This window comes from Zootoca vivipara, chromosome 14 (genome assembly GCF_963506605.1).
Source record: "Zootoca vivipara chromosome 14, rZooViv1.1, whole genome shotgun sequence".
Classification (NCBI taxonomy): Eukaryota; Metazoa; Chordata; class Lepidosauria; order Squamata; family Lacertidae; genus Zootoca; species Zootoca vivipara.
Window position 1 is genome coordinate 54,139,417 of NC_083289.1, and position 22,694 is coordinate 54,162,110.

The 22,694-nt window shown below is 59.3% G+C and overlaps 1 protein-coding gene across 1 annotated transcript; it reads left to right on the top strand.

The window, feature by feature from the left end:
* The first annotated feature begins 10,135 nt into the window (after positions 1–10,135).
* On the top strand, positions 10,136–19,389 carry RGS11 (regulator of G protein signaling 11). The gene is made up of 15 exons (XM_035131364.2): positions 10,136–10,232; positions 10,498–10,548; positions 10,700–10,806; positions 11,350–11,401; positions 11,535–11,593; positions 11,707–11,783; positions 11,887–11,968; positions 13,018–13,086; positions 14,771–14,800; positions 15,689–15,750; positions 17,566–17,679; positions 17,900–18,015; positions 18,478–18,565; positions 19,054–19,192; positions 19,303–19,389. The coding sequence occupies exons 1-15, from the start codon at positions 10,136–10,138 to the stop codon at positions 19,387–19,389; spliced, it is 1,230 nt and encodes a 409-aa protein (XP_034987255.1).
* The last annotated feature ends 3,305 nt before the right edge of the window (positions 19,390–22,694 follow it).

The following is a 22,694-nucleotide window of genomic DNA, read 5'->3' on the forward strand; positions in this document are numbered from 1 at the left end:
AGAGAGGCAGCAGAGTGGCGGAGCCAGGAGATGCCAGGCAGGGAAGGGGGCAGATAACGCTCCGGGGGCAAGCCTTTCCGTGACGTGGAGCCAGAGTTTGCCCCACGTGGCCCTTCCCCACTGGCTGCCCGATAAGAGCTGCTGGGGAGGGGGTGCTGAACCCAAGGCAAACTGCTCTGGAAGCTCGGCAAACACCATCTTGGAAGTCAAGATAACCCCACCATTAATTGGAGCAATGAACTTATTTATACTCACTTGCTTTGATAGAAGCTAATTGGCCAACTTTGATGGCATCCGTGCTTTTTTTCTGGGGGTACTGGAGGGTACGCAGCACTGGCACCTTTTCCCCCTAGAAGAAAAGTGCTGGTTGCCAAGCAGGGCGAGATTGCAGGATTGGGTTCCCTTGGAATGAAGGACAGCAGAGACTGTGGTGTTTGTAGGATCGATGGTTTATTTACATGCCTACAGCCTGAGCCAAAGATGGAGGATCTCGCAGCACTGACACCCCAAAAGGCCTTTCTTCTCTCATTGTGACAGCCTTGGAATCACCCCTAGATCAAGCCTGGCTTCTCAGCCTGCAGCCTCCACTCAGCTCAGCTCTCACCCCACCCCACTGGCCATTGTCCTTCCACACCCCAGCCGGGCGGGGCACCCGCAGTCAGTCATTGCCTTGGCAATCCGGACACTGGTGGTCCTTGGTGTGAATTTCCTGGACATACCCAGAATACTGCAGTGGGAAGCAGCGTTCAGCAAAATGTCCAGGAAAATCCAGGTGTGTGGCCAGCCATGTTAACAGTGCCATTTTGGCATACATGTCTTTATGTCTTTTCTGCGATTTTGCCCAAAAAGATCAACAACTTTGGGCAAAAAGAAAAGAAAAGCCAAACAACTTTTGTTTCAGGATTTTCACCTTCTGAAATCCGGCAGCGCTAGTCCTTGGCCAACACCTATTTAGTTGGTCTCTAAGCTGCAACCCCAGAGACGGTCACGACTGGACCTAATGGCCAGGGGTCCCTTTACCCTTTACCTTTTAGGTGCCGCTGGACAATTTTTTTATTTTTTTTTGACCCATTGGCTGGGCAAAGAGATGCTGGTGGAGGGGCTTAAATGACAAGCCATTCACTTGCAACTGTCCAATTAGCAATGGCTTCTCTCACCAGCTATTAACCCTTCCTGGACTCAGGACTCCGAGGGGCTCCAGACCCCCTGCAGACTGACCCTGCTCCCAAATCACAACACTATTCATGATGTTGTTTAATTGCTGTAACCTCCCTAATCCCTGGGACTTTAGAGTAAAGGGAAGAGTAATAGCAATAAGCAATAGCAGGCCATCTCTAGAAGGTCTCTCCTTGCTTGGCCAGACCTCCTGTGCTCAGCAACCCAGAGGGGGGCTCCCCAAGCAGGAGCAGCGGCCCCACATGGGGCTCTTGTCTGGGGTCCTGGCCAGCTACCCCTTGCCCTTCCTCACTTGGTCTTGGCCGGACGCAGCGCCATTCCATGGAATGTCCGCTCTGCTCCAGGCATTGTTTGAATTCCTCCCCAACGGCTGCTGCCCAGGCAGAGTGGCACGACCATGGGGCTCAGCGGTGAGGGAGGCTTGGTGGGGTGGGTGTGTTGGAAATGGGAACCAGGGCACAGAGTGGGGGGCTTCTTCCCTGAGCAGGGGGAGCAAAAGAAACTGAGGAACATAGTTCTTCCTCCAAGAAGCAGTGGCGTGTGTGTGTTTCTCAAGTGCTCACCCCCCCCCAGTGTAGGAGCCAACTCCTATTGGCTGAGGTCCCTTTGGCCTCCGCAATAAAATATTTGAGGGGGCCAGGAACACCCCCCCCAATTGATGGGTATTGCCATTCAAATGGTGGGCATGCACTGCATCTTGTGATTGATTATATGGGATAGGGCTTATTCCCCCCCCCCATATTTTATTCAGCTTTGCACCCCAACCAGCATCAAGCTAACTGCACGTTGTATTAACCCTTTCCCCACAGAGAGTAGAGGTTTGGGGCCTGGTGAAGCCCCTTCTGAAAGACAGGTAAGGAATGCTGGTGGGCAGAGACCCCCTTGGGGTCCCTGATGGGGGGGACTGGCTTCTTTCCTCCCTCCCCACATTGCTGAGCAAGAGGGGAGCCTCCATCTCCCTGACCCTTGGCCGTCTGCTCCATTGCCCAGCAAAGCAGATTCTCCAGGTCTCTGGCCTTGGCCCTCTGTGAGGAGTAGAAGGGGGTCCCGCAGACTCCCTTGGGCTCGGCCACTCACAGCCAGGATGGCCCGTTTGTGGGGAGGGCCAGGGCAGGGGGGCAGAGGCTGCTTGGAGGCCAATTGCTTTGGGCTTCCTGCCTGCAGGTGGATGAGGAGGGCGAGGCGGCAGCCGCAGACCCCCCTTTGCACATGGAGGCCAGGAAGGGCCACTGCGACACAGCCCGCCAACTCCTTGCCCAGGACCCAGAGGCCCTCAACAGCCAGGTAGGACAGCCAGCGGCTGCAGAGGATGGGTTGGGGGGCCCACCTGCCCCCTGGACCCCCTTCCCTTGGTGGGAGATGACTCCTTGCCCCCCTCCAAGGCCCCGCGTCTGCACAAGGCCCACCCCACGCTTGCTCTCTCCAGGATGCCAGTGGCAGGACGCCCCTTTTCTGGGCCACGGAGTACAGACACGAGAGCCTGGTGGAGTTCCTGCTGGCCCGTGGAGCAGATCCAGCCGTGCGGGATCACGTGAGGAATTGGCCCTCCGATTGCGCTGCGAGGCTGGACACCTGGGGGTGGGGAGGAATGAATTGGGGTGGGGGTATTCACTCCCTATTGCCCACCCAGCCAGATGACCAGTTGGGAGCAGTGATGCACCTCAAGCTTAAACTGTTATGGGGCCCCCTTCACAACCAGAAAGAGGTCTGTGAGAAAGGGGGGGGTGTTACATGAGCCACAGCAGAGCAGACAACTTTCCCCTCCCTTCCTTCCTTCCTTCCTTCCTTCCTTCCTTCCTTCCTTCCTTCCTTCCTTCCTTCCTTCCTTCCTTCCTTCCTTCCTTCCTTTACAACATCTGCACTACTTACTCTCAAACTTTGTGTTGATTGATATATACACCACAAAAATAATCAATTTGAGTCAAAGCAATTGGCCTCCATCATGTGACTCAAATGGTGTCCCCCAAATTAAAGTATGTGGATTAAAGTGGCTTCTCGGGCCCCTGTGGAATGAGGGGCCCATAAACTGAAGCTTCGTTCATTTCTTAGTAGATCTGGCCCAGCTGGTAGGAAGAGGGCAGAGCTGAGTGGGGAATCTCCAAAGTGGGCTGGGCTGCCAGTGTGGAGAAGCAGCTCTCCCAGGCACAAGTTCCCTGCTGGCATACTGCCACATGGTGCCACGGCACTGGAGAGGGTGGGCTCTGCCAGCCAGGGAGGAAGCCGGAGGCACCTTGTGGGGCTGACCGAGGAGACGCTGTGTGTGACTGTGTGTTGCAACCAGAGGCAGGCAGGGAGGCTGCAAGGGAAGGCTGCTGCTCACTTGGGGATCCTGGGGGCAGCAGGCCGTGGGGCCCCTGGGGTCCACAGACTGCAGAGTCACACAACCCCTCAAGGGTGGCCTGGGAGGTCCTTGGTCGAGGGCCCCCCTTCTCCCCCAGCTCAGCTCAACCCCTTCTCTCTGCTGCCCACCCCCCTTCCCTCCTTAGGAAGGGAACCTCTGTCTGCACTGGGCGGTGTATGTGGGCAGCCCCTCCATCGCCAGAATGCTGCTGGATGCCGGGTCCGATGTGGATGCGCTGAATGGCCAAGGCGACTCTCCCCTGCACCTGGCGGCCCAGGAGAGGCGCTATGAATGTCTCGTGTGAGTGAGGGTCTCATGTGGGAATGTTGTGGATAATAGGAGAGGATCTATTGATTAAATATTATCCTTCCTCACCCACGCTATTACATTCCCCTGTATATTGCAGGAAGCTAGTTGGTAGATTCGTTACGACTCTCTTGAGTTAAGCAATCCAGTTTGGCTTGTCCAGATTGGATTATTCCTGGTCAATTCCCCTTTAAAAAGAATAAAGACACAACAGTCTTCTCTTAAAAGTAAGAAGTTTACTTACATTCCGTTCACAGTATGATCCTGAAGGCAGCCTTTAGCTTGTAGTTACAGAAGAGAGTGTGGGTTCATCCCATATGGGGATTGAGCCCATGTGCTGCTGGCTGAGAGCCAGCAGACAGCAAAAGGCATCAAGAGCAACAAGAGAAAGATGGCTGCATGCCAGGTCACGCCCACCTACCTGGTTACATGCAGGGGGAGGATGCTCCAGACAGGTGGGAGTGCGTGTCCACTCTGGGCAAACAGGAAATGTGGTACAGCATTTGACTGCTCCAGTGGTGTCCCATCCCGCAGCCCAGTGGTCCTAGCCAGGCCCAGAGCTTGGCTGCGGCGGCGAAGCAGCCATCGCCCAAAAGCTCCCTTGTGCCCTTGGCAAGGAGATGATAGGTCAGCCCCCGCCTCTCCCTTGGCCTGGCTGTGCAGGCTGGGATATTTCAAGAGCTGTGCAGACCAGACGCTCACTCTTTGCTAGGCAGGCACATGAGAGGCGCTGAAGCTCTAACCAGTGATCCTCAACCTTGGGCCTCCAGATGTTTTTGACCTACAACTCCCATGATCCCTAGCTAGCAGGACCAGTGGTCAGGGATGATGGGAATTGTAGTCTCAAAACATCTGGAGGCCCAAGGTTGAGGACCACTGCTCTAGTCTGCTGGAGAGGGCTCTGCAGTGAGAGATGCTCCCGCTATGCCCTGAGAGCGGGGGGGGGGGGGCCCAGCTACGTCTTCCTCTCTTTTCCGTCACTTCCCACCCAGACAGAACTGTGAGAGCATCATTCTGCTGAGTCTGACGCTCCACCTTAAAGCATCCTGGATTCCTCCATCAAAAAGGCTCAAACCAGCCGATCTAAGCTTTCCTTTTAAGCTGCAAAGGAAGGACACTCTGCTGAACTCACAAACCGCGAGGCAGGAAGGATAATATCTAAGCAATATATCCTCTCTCAGCATCTATTCTCATCCCAAGAGAGAGCAGTGGAGGAGCCCAGAGGCCGGCAGGCGAGCTCCTAGCCGCTCTGAGCCAGATGGGAAGGATTTTTTTTGGGGGGGGGTCACCCTCGCCTAAGGTTGCCAGATTTTTTCCAATGAATCCAGGGACACTTCATTGAAATGAGTTGGAATGATAGGATTTTGTCAGGGGACTGATTTGTAAATCTGGGGACTGTCCCCGGGAAACGGGGACTTCTGGTAACCTTAACCTAGCTGACCCCCCAGGGAGTCAGGAGTTGCAACAGGAGAGGAGGGAGGTCTTGGGGGGGGGGGAGAGCTTGGCTAGAGGAGAAGGCAGCAGGAGGCTTCCGGGGGGGGGTGTTGTGTGGATGAAGAGCAAAGAAATGACCCCCCCGAGGTTCCCCCTGGGGCTCCTGTCGGGGTAGATAGGGCCTCCCCCAGCCCTTCTTAGTACTTCTGACTGGAGGACTTGGGGGCTGCCCCTCTTTGTGTCCCACAGCCTGCTTCTTGCCCATGGAGCCAAAGTCTCCCTGAAGAACAGAGCTGGCCAAGTGGCCCTGCAGTGCTCCAAGCCCAGCTCCCCTTCCTGGCGGGCCCTGGAGGCGGCCTCGGCACGGCCCCCCCACCCGACGGAGAGGCTCCTCTGCAGGTGAGCGGGACCCTGGGGTGGCCGGTCTAAGGTGGGACCCCCTCCCTTCGACTGGGCTGCAGCTGTGGCTCAACGGCCGCTCCTGTCATCCCCAGAGACATCTCCCGGGGCTTTGAGCAAGTCCCCATCCCTTGCGTCAACGGGGTGGACGAGGAGCCGGCCCCCGGAGGCTTCCTCTATGTCACGCAGAACTTTGTGTCGGACTCTGTGGTGCTCCCAGGGACGGGCTGCGGCAGAAGTCAGGTGAGGGGCATTTCCCACCCACTCCTCTTCTGTGCCCCAGGGTGAATCGGAGGGGCTGGAGTTGCCCCACCATCCATCCAGATGCCCCACAACTCTGGGGCATCTTCTGAGCAGCCCCTCCAAACCAGAGACATTTCGCAGGCCTGATCCCCACCTGCATTTTGACCATTCAGGCCTCCCTGTGCTGTTTGAAAGCATCCTTTGCCAACCTGGCGCTCTCCCAAACCCAACAAAGAGCATGTTTTGGATGATCTGGGGCTGACAGAGTCTGTCCTCAGAACCCCCTGGAGGGCGGCTGGTTGGCGAATGCTGCACCGGGAGCCTGGAGGATACCCAAACCAGGTGGCTTGGGAGGGAGGATCTGGCGGGCCTCTGCCTGGGCTGGCTCCCTGCAGAGGACTGCAAAAGCAAAATAGCAATCAATCAATCAAATAATAATAATAATAAATTAGGCGTCTGCCAAGCTGTGGCTGCAGAGTGTCTGAGCATGACCCCTGAACCGCCTTCCCTGGGGCCTGACTGCCTTGCCTTCTTTCAGCACTGCGAGTGTGCCAGTTCCTGCTCTGCGCCCACCTGCCCGTGTGTCGCGCGCGGCCTGCGCTCCTGGTACACTCCGGTGAGAACCGCTCCTGCCCTTCCTGGGGTCAGGCGGGGAGGTCAGCTGGAGCCACTGAGGGCCAGCCGCCCCTTTCTCTCCTCTCGTGGTCCAGGATGGCCGGCTGGCACCAGACGCGGCCGGCAGTACAGCCGAGGGGGGCCCCATCTACGAGTGCCACATGCTCTGCTCTTGCGCCAGCTCCTGCCCCAACCGGGTGGTGCAGAGGGGCCTCAGGTGAGCCCCCGTTCCCTGGGCCAGGGCCTGCGGGCTCCCCGGCCTCCTCAATTTAGAGCTGCCCCACAGCAGAAGTACTTCAGGAAGGCAGTGGGGTGTAGTGGTGAGAATGTCAGACGAAGACCTGGGGGATCAGGGTTCGAATCCCCACTTTGTCATGAAGCTCACTGGGTGACCTTGGAGTCAGTCTCAGCCTCTTAGCCTACCTCGCAGGGTCGTCGTAGGGATCAGCTGAGGTGGGGGATGGACCATGAACTCCTTGGAGAAAAAGGTGGGAGACAAATGCAATGAATAAGCTCAGGCACAGGCAAACTTGGCCCTCCAGATGTTATGGGACTACAATTCCCATCATCCCTGACCACTGGTCCTGTTAGCTAGGGATGATGGGAGTTGTAGTCCCATTACATCTGCAGGGCCAAGTTTGCCCTATGCCTGAATAGGCTCTTCTGCTGACTTGCTTAAGAAAGCTGGAGGGGCCAGCCAGGTGGGCATGTCAGCAACACCAACCTGGTGCCCAGAGATCTCCGTGAGGTCGCAATTGGCACCCGTGCACGTCGTGAAATGGGTCAGGTGCCTGGCTCATTTCTACCACTGGTAGGAGCAACCACCAGCCTGGGTCAGATGCCTTGGCACCCTCTTAGAATCCTAGAGTTGGAAGAGACCCCAAGGGCCATCCAGTCCAACCCCCTGCCAAGCAGGAAACACCATCAAATATGGCTGTCAAGCCTCCGCTTAAAGACCTCCAAAGAAGGAGACTCCACCACACTCCTTGGCAGCACCCTCTTCCTTTGCCCCTGGCCAAATGGCACACGATTGGGACATTCTGAAGCAGAGCTTGGATGGACTCCCGCATGGCAGGGGGTTGGACTAGATGACCCCTGGTGTCCCTCCCAACCTTGCCATTCTGTGATTCTATGAGCAGCCCCTTTCCAGATTCCCGCTTCTGTGAGGGGATCCTTTGTTCTTTTCCTCTGAGACAGCGCTTTGCGTGTTCAAACCCTGCCCCTTCCATTGGGGCAGAAATACTTGCAGCAGCCCAGCAAGAGGAGCAAAGGGGCCACTTTCCTCTCACTCCGTGCCAGCCCAGCTGCCAAGGGGAGAGGCCTGGGGGGCGCGATAGAGCTGAGAACCCCAATTTCCAAGTCGCCCCCTAAAAAACAACACACTTGTCACCCCGCCATTGGGACTCTTGCTTGCCTGCTTCTCTTCTCGCCCCATAACTCCCCTCGCCCCTCTGGGGGCCCCGCTTTCCGCTGCCCGAGGTGGGCCCCAGCAGCCTCTCGCCCACAGGACTCAGCTGCAGCTCTACCGGATGCCAGGCAAGGGCTGGGCAGTGCGCACGATGCAGGAGCTGCCCCGAGGAGCCTTCCTTTGCCAGTAAGTCCCAGAGCGGGGGGGGGGGGAGAGAAGAGAGGGACTGAATCCAGGCAATTCCCCCCCCCCAAAAAAACCTCATGGCCCTTCTCTCCCCCCCCCAGGTACTTTGGGGAGCTGATTTCCAGCACAGAAGCTGCCCAGCGAGAGGACGCCGCCTACTCCTTTGTGGTGGACATGCAGGTGACATCTCCGCCTCCACTTGGGCGGTGGGAGGGATTGTGCCCCCTTCCTGGGCGGGGGGCGGTGGCACTGGAGCTCAGCGTTGCCCACCTCTCCCCGCAGGCGGGCCCTGGGTGCTGCCTGGACGGGCGCTTCTACGGCAGCGTGGGCCGCTTCCTGAACCATTCGTGCCAGCCCAACCTGGTGGCTCTGCCGGTGGTCGTTGGGCATGAGATCCCCGGCATCGCTTTCTTCAGCGCCCGGGCCATCCAGGCGGGCGAAGAGCTGGTGTAGGTGGTGCTGCCGCCGGAGAGAAAGGGGGGCTTGCCGTGGGTTGAAGGGGCCCCCGCCACCTCCATGCCTGCCCCCTGGACTTACAACCAGCCAGGAGGGGGGCTTCTCGGACTTCGGTCTCAGGTTTGCCCTTGGAAGACTCAGCCGGGAGGAGGCGCTGCTTGGAGCCAAGCCACTTGGCTCCGCCCGTCATCGGCTCTGGCGCCACCTGCTGGTGGCCTCCCGGGGGGGGGCTTCAGCCACTCCCGCATGGGCGCCTGGCAACCGCCGGAGACGTGGCTCTCTGCCTGCTCCAGGGCCCTCCCCGCCCTTGAACAGAGCAGCACTTTGGCTGCAGCAGCTGGGGTGGCGAGAGCCGGTCCCGTCCCGATGCTTCCTCTGATCCCCTGCCGGAATGGGGGCGGCGGGAGGGGCCCAGTTTGCCCCCGGCGAGGACCGACGGCGTTTCTGCCCCTCGCAGGTTCGACTACGGCGAGCGCTTCTGGGAGGCGAACGGCCGCCGCTGGGCTTGCCTGTGCAAGTCGCCCGGCTGCAGATACCGGCCGTCGAGGGAAGGGCCAACGGCAGCCGCCGCCGCCGCCGCCGCGGGAGACCCTGGCCTGGGCACCTCCATGTCTTCCTACCCGCTCCGTGGCTTCTCGCGCAAGTCCGCGCGGAGCAGCCCGCTGAAGACGGCCCCGCGCCGCTCCGCGCGGCCTCGACGGCGCCCCCTGCGCTAGCCGTGCGGACCCAGCCCCTGTCTTGATCCCTTCCCAATAAAGAGCCGAAGAGCCAGCCGCCTGTCTCGGGCCTGATTGCTGCGTCGGGGGCCAGGTTTCGCAGGGAGAAGTGGGCGAGGGAGCGGAGGCTCCTTCGAACGGGAGGCACTTGGAACGAGCTTTCTGCAAAAGCGGCCTCGAAGTGCAAAGAAGGGGCCGCGAAGGATGGCGGCGGCGACCCAAGGCGCCACCTCTGCTCCTGTCCGACTCCGCACCGTCCGGCCCACTCGGCGGTCCGGCCAAGAGGAGGGAAGGGACTCGCCCGCCGGGCTGCTGCTGCTGCTGGCCCCGCACCAGCCCCGCGCAAAACTGAAGGAGCCGGACGGGGCGCTTCCCCGCCGCTGCTGCGGGGCTTCCCAGGGTTGGCCGCATCCCGCTGCCGCGCTCTGCACGCGCGCAGAGGCACCGGGCGTCAGGTGGAGCTAAGCCTGGCGGTGCAGGCCAGCAGGGGGCAGCCAAGAGTCGCCCGGCCTCCGGCCCGACGACGGTGCCCCGCCGCAGAAGCGGCCACTTGGCGCCGCCGCCGCCGCCGCCCGCCTGCAGCAGCCCGGGCGCTCCGGGGCCGCCGCCATGACCATCAGCGCGCTCCGCCCGGGGGGCAGCCCGCGCCTGCAGCTGCCCTGCCTGGCCAAGGTGGGTGGGGGCGGGCGGAGGGCGGTTGCTCGCGCGCCTGCAACGCCCGAGGGGCACCGGAGGTTGCCTTGGGTCGGGTCGGGGTGGGGGAGGGAGCCCCGGCCGGGTCCCGACTCCCCGCGCTGCCCCTCCGGGAGGGAGCCCGGAGGTCTGGGTCTACTCTGAGCGGCTGCCGCCCCGCAGATGGAGCGCGTGGTGCTGGGCATGCAGGACCCGGACATGGGCATCAAGCTGCGCAGTCAGCGCCTCCTGCTCACGGTCATCCCGCACGCCATGACCGGTGAGTGACTGAGTCTCCCCCGAGGGGGCGCCCGCCCCGCCCGCCCGCCGCCCCTTCGCCTTCCCGGCAGCGGCGCCTCCCGCCCGCCCGCGGGGATCTCGGCGGCGCCGGCGGCGCAAAGCTGCCTCTGGAGATGGATGGATGGACGCGGGAGGGCCGGTCTGTCTGAGCCCCGCCGTGGCGCCCCTGCCCCAGCAATGACGGGGCCGGTGGGGGCGGGCGGCGGGGGGCTCCCTGCTGACCGGGGGGCTCCCTCTCCCCGCAGGAAGCGACATCGTGGAGTGGCTCCTGCAGAAATACGGCCTCTCGGAAGAGGGTGAGTCTCTGCCGCCGCGCGCCCCGCGGAGGCGCTGCTCTAGGGCGCGGCGCTGCTGGGGCGAGGGGCTGCGGGAGGGCGGGTAGGGGGCGGCTGGGCAGGGGGCGCCTCAGTCCCGGGGGTCTGCTCGCCACCCTCGTCCCTCTCGCAGAGTCCCTGCACCTGGGCAAGCTGATCGTGAAGCACGGCTACATCTACCCGCTGAAGGAGCCCCGCAGCCTCGCCCTGCGCGTCGACGAGACGCCCTACCGCTTCCAGGTGGGTCGGCGAGCGAGCATCTCGGGGGAGGGAGGAGGACGAGGAGGAGGAGGAGGGCGGTCCTCCTCTCAGGCTCCAGGAAGCCTGGGGGAGCACCATCGCCCTCCAGGAGGGCCTTGGAGCACAGCTGGGTGGGGGGCAGCGCGGCCTCTGCGGGCCAAAGGGGCTTGGCTGGCTCTTGCCCCCTCCCCCAACTCCCCCGAATCAGGCAGGGCAGGGTTAAGATCTCTAGAGGCCCTAAGCACTTCGAAGATTTGGGTGCCCCCCCAATAGATATCTAATTCAAGATATAAACTATAATAAACTGCAGAATAGATTTTTGTTTTTCGAAATGAAACAAAACCTACATTCAAATGGAAAATAACATTCATTTTCATATACTTTATTTACATGGGGGGGGGATCCCATACTTTTTCTATCTGCAAAGTCCATGGTAAATCCGGCAGCGGGAGATGTCTGTGGTGCCCCCTCTTTCCTTGATGCCCTTAGCAGGTGCTGGTTTCGGTTCATAGTTAATCCGGCCTCTTTCTCTGGGCTCCACAGACCCCCTATTTTTGGATGAGCACCAAGTGGCCAGCGACAGACCTGGATTATGGTGAGAGCGAGCTACTTCCCTGGCCCCCCCAGAGTCAAGGGAGTCCCAGGAGCCCTCTGGGCAGCTTGACCCCAGGCAGTGGGGGAAGCCCCACCCAGGTTCCCTGGCCAACGACAGACCCTCCCCTTTTCAGCCATCTACCTGGCCAAGAAGAACATCCGGAAGCAGGGAGAGCTCATTGAGCATGAGAAGGTAAAGGGGGGGCATGGTGGGTGGGGGCAGGTGGGGGAGGGGGAGGGGGAAGTGCAGCCCCCCTCTTCATGCTTCCTGGCTCCCCTCCTCTGGAATGACGGCCTCCCCTGCAGGAAGATTACAACCAGCTCCACAAGAGGATCAACCACACCTGGGACTTTGTGGTGATGCAGGCCAGAGAGCAGCTCCGGTGAGTTTGTGGGGGGCAGGCGGAGGGGGCAGCCATGTGGGATGCAGGGCTGGGAAGCCAGAGGCCCTGAAACTCCCTCCCTCCCTCCTCTTGACCCCCCCAGGGCAGCCAAGCAGCGGCGGAAAGGCGACCGGATTGTCATCGAGTGCCAGGAACAGGCCTACTGGCTCGTCAACAGGCCCCCGGTGAGGCGGGGAAGGGGCTTTGTGCTAACTTGCAGGGGCCCATGGGGGCAGGGGCTTTGGGCTGCTGTCGGCCAGCCATGCCCACCAGCCCCAGCTTTATGGCTGAGCCGGGATTTGAATTCGCATCCCTCCACTTCCAGTGTAGCTGTCAGAAGGACTCCAGAGGAGACCTGTCGTTGGATTGGACCAAAGGCCCTTCTAGGCCAGGCAGATGCCTCCTAAGAAGCCCACAAGTGGGGCACGAGCTGAACAGTGTGACCCCCTAGCAACTGGTGTTTAGGGGTAGACTGCCCATGAACAGGGAGGGTCTGTGTGGCTATTTGGGATGCAGGTGGTGCAGTGGTCTAAATCACTGAGCCTCTGGAGCTTGCCGATTAGAAAGTCGGCGGTTCGAATCTGTGCAACAGTGTGTGCTCCCATTGCTCTGTCCCAGCTCCTGCCAATGTAGCAGTTTGAAAGCACGCCAGTGCAAGTAGATAAATAGGTACCACTGTGGCAGGAAGGTAAACGGCGTTTCTGTGCGCTCTGGCTTCTGCCATGGTGTCCTGTTGCGCCAGAAGTGGTTTAGTCCTGCTGACCACATGACCTGGAAAGCTGTCTGTGGACAAATGGCCTGAAAAGCGAGATGAGCCCCACACCCCATAGTCGCCTTGGGCTGGACTTCACCACCCAGGGGTCCTTGGCCTATATGGTTGTTATTGCTAATAGGCACCACATGAGCTTCTTGGCTCCCTTTCCCAGCCATCTTACCTTACTGCCTCCCACGGCCCTGTTCTTCCAGGCAGAATGGCATTGCAGAGAGAGGGGGTGGCTGGCATCTCCTGGCCATTGAGCTCCTCCTCCTTCTCCAGCGCTGGCTTCCCTTGCCCAGTCCAGAGCAGAGGAGGCCCTGGAGGCCCCTCCTTGACCCCTCTCGCTCCAGGAGGCAGGCCAAGGGTTTATCCTGCACCCACAGGACGCCTCCAGGTTGGCGGCAGAGACCGGGCGCAGGGTGGGTCTCCCGCTCTGGGAGGGAAAAGTAAAATCCAGCCTTTCTCCCCTGCTTGCAGCCTGGCAGCCTGAACGTGATGGAGGAAGGGCCTGAGAGGAGGAACTGCCAGAGCACCCGAGTCCAGCTGGTGAGCGCAGGGGGAGGGGATGGCAGATCTGGGGGGCAGTGGTGAGAGATGGGCGCACTGCTGGGCCACCCTTGCTCTGGGCTCTGTGCTAGGAGCCTCTGGCAGGGCTTGCTGGCTCCCAGCAACACTCCCCCCCAGTGCCTGCCTCTTGTTCACCCATGGTGGGGGGCACCCTTTGTGCCAGCCTTACCGCCTGCTTTTGCTTGGTGGTAGAGCTATGCCTGCCTTTGGCTTCCATGGAAGGGGTTCTCTCTGTTCCCTGCTCCTCCATTGTAGTGGGTGAGTTGCCCGGCCCAGGGTGGGGCTGCCAACCCCCACCTGTGCCTGGCCCCACTGCGGGATCCCCTTTGGTGAGGTGCCTGTTGGCAGGGCCGGCTCTAGGTAGAGTCCCGGTGGTGCGGTGCGCCAGGGCGCCAGGCCGGTAGGTGGGGCGCTGCGCGGCAAAGCCACGCGGAAACCATACTGCGCCCTGTGAGGACGGGGGCGCCAGAGCGATCTCCGCCCCTCAGCGCCAGGGCGCCTGACCTGCTCGAGAGTGCCCTGCCTGTTGCCCTGGCTCCCTTCTCCCCCTCGGCAGACCCCCCCGTGCTTTGCAGCTTATAATATTAATATAATTATTCATATTTCACCTTTTCCCCTAATGGGACTCAAGGCGGCTTACAGATGCAAATAAAAACTGCTATAAAGCTGGCCGGGGGGGGGGTGTGTTGTTAAAAAATAATTGAACATTCATAGAAGTAAAACAGTATACCATATCGGCTTGAATATAAGCTGCACCCAAATATAAGCCACACCTTTAAAATTCAAGCGGGAAAAAGAAAAAAGACAATACCTGAATATAAGCCGCTCCCTTAAAATTCCGCAGGCACTCACACCCGTTCCCTTTGACCATATGTCTGTCTCAGCAGCGATTTCACAAAAAAGCCAATTTTTGTATGACCATGAATTTAAGCCGCACTTTAATTTTCACAGTTGGAATTTGGGGGGAAAAGTGTGGCTTATATTCGGGCCGATATGGTACCAGGAGGGAACCAGCCGGGCTTCCCTAGGCAGGGAGTTCCAAAGTTCCCTGGGAGGAGCCACCACCGAGAAGGCCCTCCTTGAATCCCCACCAAGAAGGGCTGCGAAGGGGGGAGATGATGACAGAGGGAAGGGCCTCCCCCCTTGTTTGTGTGCTGGGAGGGGGGGCAGAGCTGCATCTGTCTGTCTGTCTGTCTGTCTGTCTGTCTCATATTGCTCTGTCTGCCTGTGCTCCCCTCCCTACTGACCACTGGGGTCTGCTTTCTTCTCTTCTGTCTGCCGCTTTGTCCGTCTGTCCGTCCACGTAAGTCACTAACACGGCCATGTAACTAACTCACTGTTTGCCGCTGGGCTGGGGCTGGGGGTGGGCTCAGCTCGGAGGTGGGTGGGAAGGGTCCCTTAGCCCCATGCAGCCTTTTGAGTGGGTGGGAGGCAGGCCCACCCATCGGGAGAGGTCTGAGCCTGCCGCTTTGCCCTCTTGCTTCAACTGTGGGCATCTCTGGTTAAAGGGAGCTGGGGGGCAGGGGAGGGAAAGGCCAGTGGGGGGGGGAAGGGAGCAGCAACCCTGGAGTCTGACCCTCTCTGAGGAAATGAGGGGGGGGCAGCGAGGCAAAGGCAGCCCCTGAGATTTCCTCACCTCTTTCTCTCCCTCTTCCCTTCCCAGGAAAAGAACACAGATCATTACAAACGGGAGGTGAGTTTTTTTTTTTTTGGGGGGGAGGGATACAGGAATCACAGAACTGTAGAGTTGGAGGGGACCTCCAGGGTCTTCTAGTCCCACCCCCGGCAATGCAGGAGTCTCAGCTAAAGCACCCCTGACAGACGGCCATTCAACCTCTGGTTAAAAACCTCCCAGGAAGGAGAGCCCACCACCTTCAGAATCTCCTTTCTTAGAACTTGAAGCCATTCTTTTGGGTCCTACCCTCCAGAGCAGGAGAAAAACAAACTGGCTTTATCTTCCAGAGGGCAGTGATGATGATGATGATGATGATGATGATGATGATGATAATGATAATTTGGCTGGGTTTCCCCAGCCACTCTGGGCAGCTTCCAGCAAAAAACTTCAAACATTAAAAACTTCCCTAAACAGGGCTGCCTTCAGATGTCTTCCAAAAGTTGGATAGTTGTTTATTTCCTTGACATCTGATGGGAGGGTGTTCCACAGGGCGGGCGCCACCACCGAGAAGGCCCTCTGCCTGGTTCCCTGTAACGTCGCTTCTCGCAGGGAGGGAACTGCCAGAAGGCCTTTGGATCTGGACCTCAGGGTCATGGGGGTGGAGACACCATGTTCCAGACTCGGTCTGGGGAACGTGGGAGGGTTGTGTTTCCTTCCTAGTTTGCCCAGTCAGGCCTGCAGCTCCTGGGTGTCAGGGATCAGGGATGGGGGGAGACCCCCCCTTACCTCTTGAAGGGTTAATATGGGAGGCAGGTGGGCCAAGAGCGACGCAGGTTCGGATCCGGAGGTGCCCTGCCCTATCCTGCCTCCCTTGAGGCTGTTGCTGAGATGCCTTGGGCCAGCTGGAGTGGGTGGTGGGGGTTGCAGGCAGCTCCTTGACCCCCCCCCCCGCTCTCTTGGACACAGATCCGCTACTGCCGCGCTGCCATGGGCAGGACAAGGGTCAAGTCTTCCGTCTGCCTGGAAGGGTGAGTGGCAGTGCCAGGGCTCCCAGCTGGCATGGGGCTTCCAAGGGCAGGTGGGGCTCACCTGGGGCTCTGCAGGTGGAACAACAACAGGCCCACTTTCCCCCAGGAGGATGAGGAACCATGAATGAGCAATCTTTGGGTTCTTTCAGTGAACCAGCTACAAATCCACCTCACAGTTGCCTCATCCAGCCACATTTGGTTCCAGTCCTCAGGCTTACAATCTAAAAGGCAGGTGGCAATGACCAGGGTCAGATTTAGGTTTGATGAGGCCCTCAGCTCCTGAAGGTAATGGGGCCCTTGGTATGTCCAGCTGTCCTTTGTCAACAACAAATTGTTGCTGTTTTTTGTGTTGAATATATGCTATAAAGGTAAAGGGGCCCCTCACCATCAGGTCCAGTCGTGTCCGACTGGGGTTGCGGCACTCATCTCGCTCTATAGGCCGAGGGAGCCGGCATTTGTCCGCAGACAGCTTCTGGGTCATGTGGCCAGCATGACAAAGCTGCTTCTGGCAAACCAGAGCAGCGCACGGAAACGCCGTTTACCTTCCCGCCAGAGCGGTCCCTATTTATCTACTTGCACTTTGATGTGCTTTCGAACTGCTAGGTGGGCAGGAGCTGGGACCGAGCAACGGGAGCTCACCCCGTTGCAGGTATTCGAACCACCGACCTTCTGATCAGCAAGCCCTAGACTCTGTCGTTTAACCCACAGCGCCACCTGGGTCCCTGAATATATAATAATAATAATAATAATAATAATAATAATAATAATAATAATAATAATTTATTTATACCCCGCCCATCTGGCCGGGTCCCCCCAGCCACTCTGGGCGGCTTCCAACAAAACAGAAATTCTAAAATACAGAAATCCATCAAACATTAAAAGCTTCCCTAAACAGGGCTGCCTTGAGATGCCTTCTAATTGTTGTTCTCCTTGACCTCTAGTGGGAGGGCATTCCACAGGGTGGGTGCCACTACCGAGAAGGCCCTCTGCCTGGTTCCCTGTAACTTGGCTTCTCGTAATGAGGGAACCGCCAGAAGGCCCTCGGAGCTGGACCTCAGTGTCCAGGCAGAACGATGGGGGTGGAGACGCTCCTTCAGGTATACCGGACCGAGGCCGTTTAGGGCTTTAAAGGTCAACACCAACACTTTGAATTGTGCTCGGAAACGCACTGGGAGCCAATGTAGGTCTTTCAGGACCGGTGTTATGTGGTCCCGGCGGCCGCTCCCAGTCACCAGTCTGGGTGCTATATATGGACCTAATAGATGCTATTTATGGACCTAACAGATGCTATTTATGGACCTAATAGGTATGGACCTCAAGCCATTTGAACATAACAGTCCATGCAGATTGTAGGCGCCCTATATATAGAAAGGAGCAAACCAGGGATATTTGAGGGAGCCTACACAACACAAAACACGGTTGCTGTATGTAGGTTTTACTTTATTTCTTTTTTCATCTTACATTTTGGAAATGTACATCCAGTTTTTTTCCTTTAATTTTTTGGGGGGCTCCCAAGAGTGGGGGGCCCCCTAAGCTAGAGCTTGTTTAGCTTATACATAAATCTGACACTGACAATGACGGAGGGGCAGGTGGGGGGGGGAAGCCGGGATCTGCCCATTCCTTGATTCCAAGCCTTACTGGGTGATGTGAGTCGCCTCTTTCATACGTGTTTCTTGTTGGGGGGGATCCTTGCATCTCTCTGCCTGTTACTCCCAGGGTGGGCTTAGCCTCTTTGCTGTACCTGGCAGCAGAGAAGCACCCCCCCGGGGAATCCCCCCCATGACCCCCCCCACTGGCCTCCTGCTGTCTCTGCAGGTACCTCAAGTTCAACGAGCAATACGTGCCGCACGACCCCATCATGTCCGGATGCCTCCCCAGTAATCCCTGGATCACAGACGACACCACCTACTGGGCCATGAACGCCCCCACGTAAGTGCACCCTCCCAATTGGGGGAGGAGCCCCAGAGGCCCCCCCGCCCCCCCTCCTGCATCTGTGCTGGGAAGGTGACCAGGAGGGCCATGGTCCAGACAGGGCTCCCCTTGCCTGCCTTCCTCTCTCTTTGGGGAAAGGCCCCTTGGCTTTCAGGGGTCCCTCTGGGCTTGCATTACACCCTGACCTCTCTCTCCCCCCCCCCCCGCTTGCCTGCAGGGTGACGGCCCCCACCAAGCTGCGAGTGGAGCGCTGGAGCTTTGGCTTCAGTGAGCTGATCGGGGACACCCTGGGCCGGGTGCAGCTCCTGGAGTTCCTCAAGAAGGAGTTCAGCGGTAGGTCCAGCTATAATAATAATAATAATAATAATAATAATAATAATAATAATAATTTTTATACCCCGCCCATCTGGCTGGGTTTCTCCAGCCACTCAGGGTGCCTTCCAACAAAATACTAAAAATACAATCGGATTGTTGTTTATCTCTTTGACAATGGGAGGGTGTTCCACAGGGCGGGTGCCACCACCAAGAAGGCCCTCTGCCTGGTTCCCTGCAACCTCACTTCTCAGTGAGGGAACTGCCAGGCGGCCCTCGGAGCTGGACCTCAGTGTCCGGGCAGAACGATGGGGGTGGAGATGCTCCTTCAGATATTCTGGGCTGAGGCTGTTTAGGGCTTTCAAGGTCAGCACCAACACTCGGAAGTGCTCGGAAGACCCACTTGCCTTTCCCCCTGGGGCCTGTCGTGCTGCTGCCTCTTTGGCTTCTTACCTCTCTCCTCTTCCTCTCCTGCTTCTCCAGCCGAGAACCTGAGCTTCTGGGAGGCCTGCGAAGAGCTGCGCTACGGAGAGCAGGGCCGGATCGAGGAGATCGTGGACTCCATCTACCAGTAAGCGCCTTGCTCTCCTCCCCTCGCTGGCTCCCGCAGGCCTGGGGTGCACGGCCGGCCCAAGCCGTTTTGCTGCCCGAAGGCGAGGGCAAGAAGCAGCCCCTTCCCTGTCCCATTCCATGCGCGAAATCTCAGCGGACCCTCGGCTCTTGTTTCTGCCTCCTCTGCTGCACCCCAAAAGGCAGCGGCTGAGTTTAGCGGGTTCAGGACGGGTTGCAAAGCACTCGCCCACCCGGAGCTCCCTGCGCTTGGCTGGTCTTCAACCTTTGCCACCCGAGGTAGCTGCCTCATGGTAGGGCCGGCCCTGGATGGCCTCTCACCTCTAGGGGGCTCCAATGGGGCCGTCTGGCACTTCTCCAGAGCCCTCCAAGCCAGGACCTCCAAGCCAGGCTGTGTTTCCCAGACCCCACACAGGCTCCTCTGCTCAGTGCCCACCCCAGCAGCTCTCTGCCCCCCACCCATGCCAAGGTGGCTCTTGCTCCTTCCAGGCAGTTCCTGGCCCCCGGGGCCACCCGCTGGGTGAACATCGACAGCAAGACGATGGAGCGGACCCTGGAAGGGATAAAGACCCCCCACCGCTACGTCATGGATGATGCCCAGATGCACATCTACATGCTGATGAAGAAGGTGCGGAGCCCTTCCGGGGGAGGGTGCTCAGGGCCTGGCCGGGTTGGGGCTGCCTTGGCCACTGCCGCCCCCCCACCAGTCACCCCAGAGCTCTCCCCCTTCCCTGCCAGGACTCCTACCCTCGCTTCCTGAAGTCCGATCTCTACAAGAACCTGTTGGCCGAGGCTGTCATCCCCCCGGAGACTAAGAAGCGGTGAGCGGATGGGGAGGGGGTCCGCAAGTGCCCCCCCCACTCCAGGGAGAGGGAGGGTGCTCACGGCGGGGCTGGGGTGAGATTGCCTCTCTGCAGTGTCCGACCGGACCCTTCCTCTCCCCCCGCAGGGTCTTTCCCTTCATGCGGAAGCAGCGTCACTCCAGCCCCAGCCCTGCCCTGCCGCCCCCCCAGGGGGACCACGAGGCAAAGGCCGAAGACAAGAGCAAAGCGGGGCCGCCTGCCCCGGTGGAGGAGGGGGGCGAAGAGGACGCCGGCACCTAGGGGGTGGGGCGGGGCTTTGCCGCTGAGCCTGCCCCCCCCATTCCCCTTACCATCCACACCGGCAGGAGAACGGCCTGCCTTTGCCCCCCTAGACAAGTACTGCTGACTCGCCTGGACGTCCCTCGACTGACCCTCACAACTGACCTTCCTGTCCCCCCCCCCACTGGAAAGAAGCCATAGGATGCTGGCGGCTGGGCAGGAGCCCAGCACAGTCGCATCACCTCCTCTGCCTTATCTGCTTCTTGGAGCACAGCTGCCCCCAGACACTGTCTTGCCTCAGGAATTGCCCCCCTCCCTGCCTACAGCGCCCCCCTGCTCCTAGCCCCCCTCCTTCAGCTGAGCAGCGCTCCTGGCCCCCTCCCTTCCATGCACAACTGACTCAGGCTGTCCATAAAACCCCCGAGGTGGAAGGCCTTGTGTGTGCCCCCCCCCGGGTCGTCCTCCTCCCGTGGTTTGTGAGGGATGCCACCCACCCCTGACCAGATGGGTCCCTGAGCAGGGTGGGGGTGTCCTTTGCTCCCGCAGCTGCCCGAGGGGAGGGGGCAGTGCAAGGCCGGAAGGGCCAGACTTTCTTCTGCTCTGCGCCCCCCCCTGCACCCACTCACCCCCTCCAGATGTCTTCCAGCACCTGTCTGATGTGCGAAGGAGCTGCAGGATCTGTTCTTGCAGTCTAAGAAACCACCCTGGAACCTCGTGGCAAAGATGGAATCCAATAAAAACCCGTAGAAACAGCAGAGCTGCCTGGGGGCTGGTCAGTTTTTCTTCCTTTCTCCACCCCAAAGAACCGGGGGGGGGATTTGCAGTCAACAGGGAGAAAGGGTGGAGGGCAGGGAGCAAAGGCTGCTCATTCAGGAGCCCCCAGTGCCTTTTTTCCCCAGTGCCTTTCCTTCCCCAAAGGGGGTGGCAGGGGTCTGAGCAGGGGGAGGGGAGGGGGCAGCCATGTCTTGGGCAGGGAAGATGCCTGGGCTTCAGGCAGTTGCAAGGAGTCAGGTGGCCTGCAATGGTGGTGGTGGTGGGGAGAGAAGCAGCGGATGAGACCCTCACAGTGCCATTCCTGCATTGCGGGGGCTGGCCTGGATGACCCTTGTGGGTGTGGGGGGTCCCTTCCAATTCTTCTTCTTCTTCTTCTAGTTTATATACCACCCTATACCCGGGGGTTTCAGGGTGGTTCACAAAACAAAATCAAGATATAAAACCCCAAAATACCTAATACAGTAAAAATAAAAACAACCCAATAGCCCACCCCCCACCAAAAACACATTTTAAAAGGGCATAGGATGCAATTCGGATCATCCAAAGGCCCGGCGCCTAAAAGTGTATAATGAAGGCACCAGGCAAACTTCCCTGGGGAGAGCATTCCACAGAAGGGGAGCCACCGCAGAGAAGGCCCCGTTCTCGTGTTGCAACCCTCTGGACTTCTCAGGAGGTGGCAAACAGGGAGGGCCTCAGGAGATGATCTCAGGGTCTGGGTAGGGTCATCTGGAGAGAGACGGTCCTTGAGGTCTTGCCATCCTGAGCAGTTTAAGGCTTTATAGGTCAAAAACAGCACTTTGAATTGGGCCCGGAAACTAACTGGCAGCCAGTGCGCAACCTGGCCCCTGAATTCGGCACCAGCTGAAGTTTCCAAAGCGTCTTCAGAGGCAGCCCCACGTAGAAGGCATTGCAGTAACCTAACCTTGAGGCTTTGGGCAGATCATCAAAGAGCTCCGGGACCAGCTGTGTCCATCTGCTCCATGCCCCCCCCCCAGCCCCAAATCCCCTGCGAGGATCTTTCCGCATTTCTGGGGCTTGGGAGGTATTTGCCATCTGCCCACTAAGGAGATTAGCAGGGGCTGCCAAGCTCCGCTCTCCCATTGCAGAGCCTGAAAGCCCCACTTGGCCCCATCTTTGAGCAGAGGCTTGCAGCCGAGTCTCCCTCATTCCCCTGGCAGGCCTGGGCCGCAAAAGGGCCGCTTTGCCCCCCACATTTCTGCTGCCTGGCCCACCGTCCTCATGCCTGGGGGAAACTGGGGCAGGGCATCCTCTTAGCCTGGCACTGCTGCCCTTTCCCTCTCGCTAATCCCAGCGTGGCGTTCTGCCGCCACTGCTGAATGGATGCCAGCAAAGCACTTTGGGAGCAGATGGATGGGGGCCGAGGGCTGGAAGTCAGCCAGGAGCTGCTCTGCCGGGGGGGGGGGGGACATGCACAGCTGAGAGGGGGGCAAGCCAAGCCCCTGGTGCCAGGGCCAAGAGCCGCTTCTTCTGCAGTCCCTGCTGCAGCTCTCTTTCTGGTGCGGCTGTGCTCGCCGCAGGCTTCACGGAGGGGGGACTCCTCCTCCAGCTCCTGCTCCCAGGGGATGCAGCGTGGAACAAAGTGCAGGAGCAGAGCGGCTGCTTGGCCTCCAGAAGTCCTTTCCCATTAGCCTCTCCCGGCCAAGCTCTGGCTCCTTGGACGTCTCCTGCCTGGCAGTGTAGGCAGCAGCAGGCTCTAGGAACCAGTGGTCTGACATGGCAGAAAGCAAACCAGTCCTTCACCGAAAACCTGCGCAGGATCAACTCTGCCGAAGGGCAGAGGTCCTCTTGCTACTGAGTCCAGGAGGTGGCAGGCAGGTCTCCAGCAAGGGTATGGCCGACCAAGGACTCGGCAAGACCGCAAACACTCCCCTCTTATGTCAAGAGACGCTTGCGAGTCCCTAAGGGCTTATTGGGGCGAAGGGGGGGGGCTTCCCTGCCACAGAGGCCTCTCTTTGAAACCCCCACCCCCCATTTATTTGGCATATAACCAGGTCACGGGGTTCTCCTTGCCAGTCCTGGGGATTTGAATTTGAGCCTCTTCATCCCCGAGAGAGCATGTGCAGGGGGAGAGGGTGTCGAGGGGAGGTGCCTCTGCCAATGGCGCCTCCTTCCTTCCCCCCAAGTGAATGCCACAGGTTTGGGGGCCCAGCTCATTCTGGCGACCAAATGCAGGAGCCCCGAGACAGACGGAAAACGGAGGTTGTGGACAAGGAACCAGGATTTATTGAAACCACAGTAGCAGCAACAGCAGCA

What these genes read in the sequence shown, in the direction of transcription:
- RGS11 (XM_035131364.2), top strand. Translation starts at nt 10,136, where the DNA reads ATGGAGCGCGTGGTGCTGGGCATGCAGGACCCGGACATGGGCATCAAG. An exon ending in CAGATCATTACAAACGGGAG is followed by an intron (nt 14,801 to 15,688) that starts GTGAGTTTTTTT and finishes TCTTGGACACAG; the next exon opens with ATCCGCTACTGCCGCGCTGC. An exon ending in ATCGTGGACTCCATCTACCA is followed by an intron (nt 18,566 to 19,053) that starts GTAAGCGCCTTG and finishes TGCTCCTTCCAG; the next exon opens with GCAGTTCCTGGCCCCCGGGG.